The 2,019-nt window shown below is 47.6% G+C and overlaps 1 protein-coding gene across 1 annotated transcript in view; it reads left to right on the forward strand.

The window, feature by feature from the left end:
- The window catches only part of LOC108251493 (calcium/calmodulin-dependent protein kinase type II subunit alpha), a 26,605-nt gene that overhangs the window by 17,865 nt on the left and 6,721 nt on the right, over positions 1-2,019 (forward strand). Inside the window, exons 11-14 of the mRNA XM_037974419.1 lie at positions 31-73; positions 1,246-1,286; positions 1,439-1,487; positions 1,573-1,648. Of these exons, the coding sequence (XP_037830347.1) occupies positions 31-73; positions 1,246-1,286; positions 1,439-1,487; positions 1,573-1,648 (209 nt within the window). The remainder of the gene's footprint in view (positions 1-30; positions 74-1,245; positions 1,287-1,438; positions 1,488-1,572; positions 1,649-2,019) is intronic.

Consider the following 2,019-nt stretch of genomic DNA (forward strand, 5'->3'; position numbering starts at 1 on the left):
CTCCCTCCCTCCCTCTCTTCCTCCCTTCAGGGAGCCATTCTCACCACCATGTTGGCCACAAGGAATTTTTCTGGTAAGACATGACACCCCCCACCCCCACCCCCCACCACTATCTTTCATGAGGTCAGAGGTCAAGCCAAAGTGCTTCCTGGCTTATGGGGTCACATGACGTGTTGAGGGGTTTTGACCTTTGACCTGCACATTTGAGTTTCAGTAGCAGAAAATTTAACAGACAAATCCAACAATCAGCTACCAGCTTAGACTCAATTAGCAGGTTAGCACAGTGTGTGTGTGTGTGTGTGTGTGTGTGTGTGTGTGGTATCAGCTGTCATGGACTCTCACACACACTCAGGTCTAACATTAGCGGGGGAAGCACCGTCACGCCTTCACGCTGTACAGCTGGACTCTTCCCAGCCAATCACATGCTGCTGTCTGCACATGCTCAGTAGTGTTTTTCCCAGGTGGCCCACACGTCTCTGTCAGGTTCATGGTTGTTGAGGCTGTAAAAACTGAAAGAATCACTTCAGCTGACCTTTGACCCTGAGCTCTGTTTATGAAGTCATGAACGGTTCAGACAAGAAAGGTTTATTTTTCTTCAGCTGCTCTCCTCTTCAGGTGTCAGCCCAGCGAGCGAGCTCCGCCGACCGCCGATCCACCACGGCTCTGTAGGTCCAAAATCCCAGCGATAAACAGGAAACGTTTATGTTTAAACTTTATAAAGTGAAAATGCTGCTGGAGTTGACCATTCAACATATTTGTTATAATTTCCCAAGCGACAGACATTTAAAAGCCTCATTAATATAATTCTAGATGAACGCAGGGTTGATCCTCCATCTCCAGACATTCTTTAAGTTTGATCCGTGGTCAGGTCTGAGGCCTTCATAGTTTCATGGTTTCATGGTTTCATGTCAGGCATGCGAGCGCTCTTTCTGCTATCTGAAGTTGGTCCTAAATTTGGCCTCAGCTCTCAGAGAGTGACCCACATGTCACGCAGGGAACTCCCTCCATCTGTCCGACTGTCAGACGGACTCAGAGGGACTTTATTCTGACATCTGACTCACTTCTCCTTTATTCTCCAAACCTTTGATGTTCTCCACTTCCTGGCTCAGTTTTATGTGAGCGCAGCAGGTTGGCTGAAAAGAACAGCAGCTGTCGGTACGATGCCGTCGCTCCTCTTCTCTGCTTTTGTTCCTTTCTTTCTCACTTTGGTTCTTCTGTGCCTCTTGGTTTTCATCCCTCGCTCAGGAGGAAAGAGTGGAAGCAACAAGAAGGCCGACGGAGTTAAGGTACGAGTTTTCATCAGTTCAGCTGATATTTAACTCTGTGGACCAAACAAACATCTGTCAGAAGAAATTATATGAGAAAAGCAGCGTGAACCCAACAGAACCAGACCAGAACCATCAGCTGTCATGGATGTGACTGACTGTTGTTGTTTCAGGAGTCGTCTGAGAGCACCAACACCACCATCGAGGACGAGGACACCAGAGGTGAACGAGATTCAGGGACTCTGAGCTGGTGATTCTGCAGTGATGCTGACCTGCGTGTGTGTGTGTGTCCGTGTGTCTGTCTCAGTCAGGAAACAGGACATCATTAAAGTGACGGAGCAGCTCATTGAGGCCATCAGCAACGGAGACTTTGAGAGCTACACGTAAGGACAGATAATGTCCTGTCTCATCTGTCCTCTTTCTGTCTCATCTGTCTTCTTTCTGTCTCATCTGTCTTCTTTCTGTCTCATCTGTCCTCTTTCTGTCTCATCTGTCTTCTTTCTGTCTCATCTGTCTCTTTCATCGTCTGTCCTCTTACTGTCCCATCTGTCCTCTTTCTGTCTCGTCTGTCTTCTTTCTGTCTCATCTGTCTTCTTTCTGTCTCATCTGTCCTCTTTCTGTCTCTTTCATCGTCTGTCCTCTTTCTGTCTCGTCTGTCCTCTTTCTGTCTCGTCTGTCCTCTTTCTGTCTCATCTGTCCTCTTTGTCTCGTCTGTCCTCTTTCTGTCTCGTCTGTCGTCTTTCTGTCTCATCTG

This window comes from Kryptolebias marmoratus, unplaced genomic scaffold (assembly GCF_001649575.2).
Source record: "Kryptolebias marmoratus isolate JLee-2015 unplaced genomic scaffold, ASM164957v2 Scaffold42, whole genome shotgun sequence".
Lineage (NCBI taxonomy): Eukaryota > Metazoa > Chordata > Actinopteri > Cyprinodontiformes > Rivulidae > Kryptolebias > Kryptolebias marmoratus.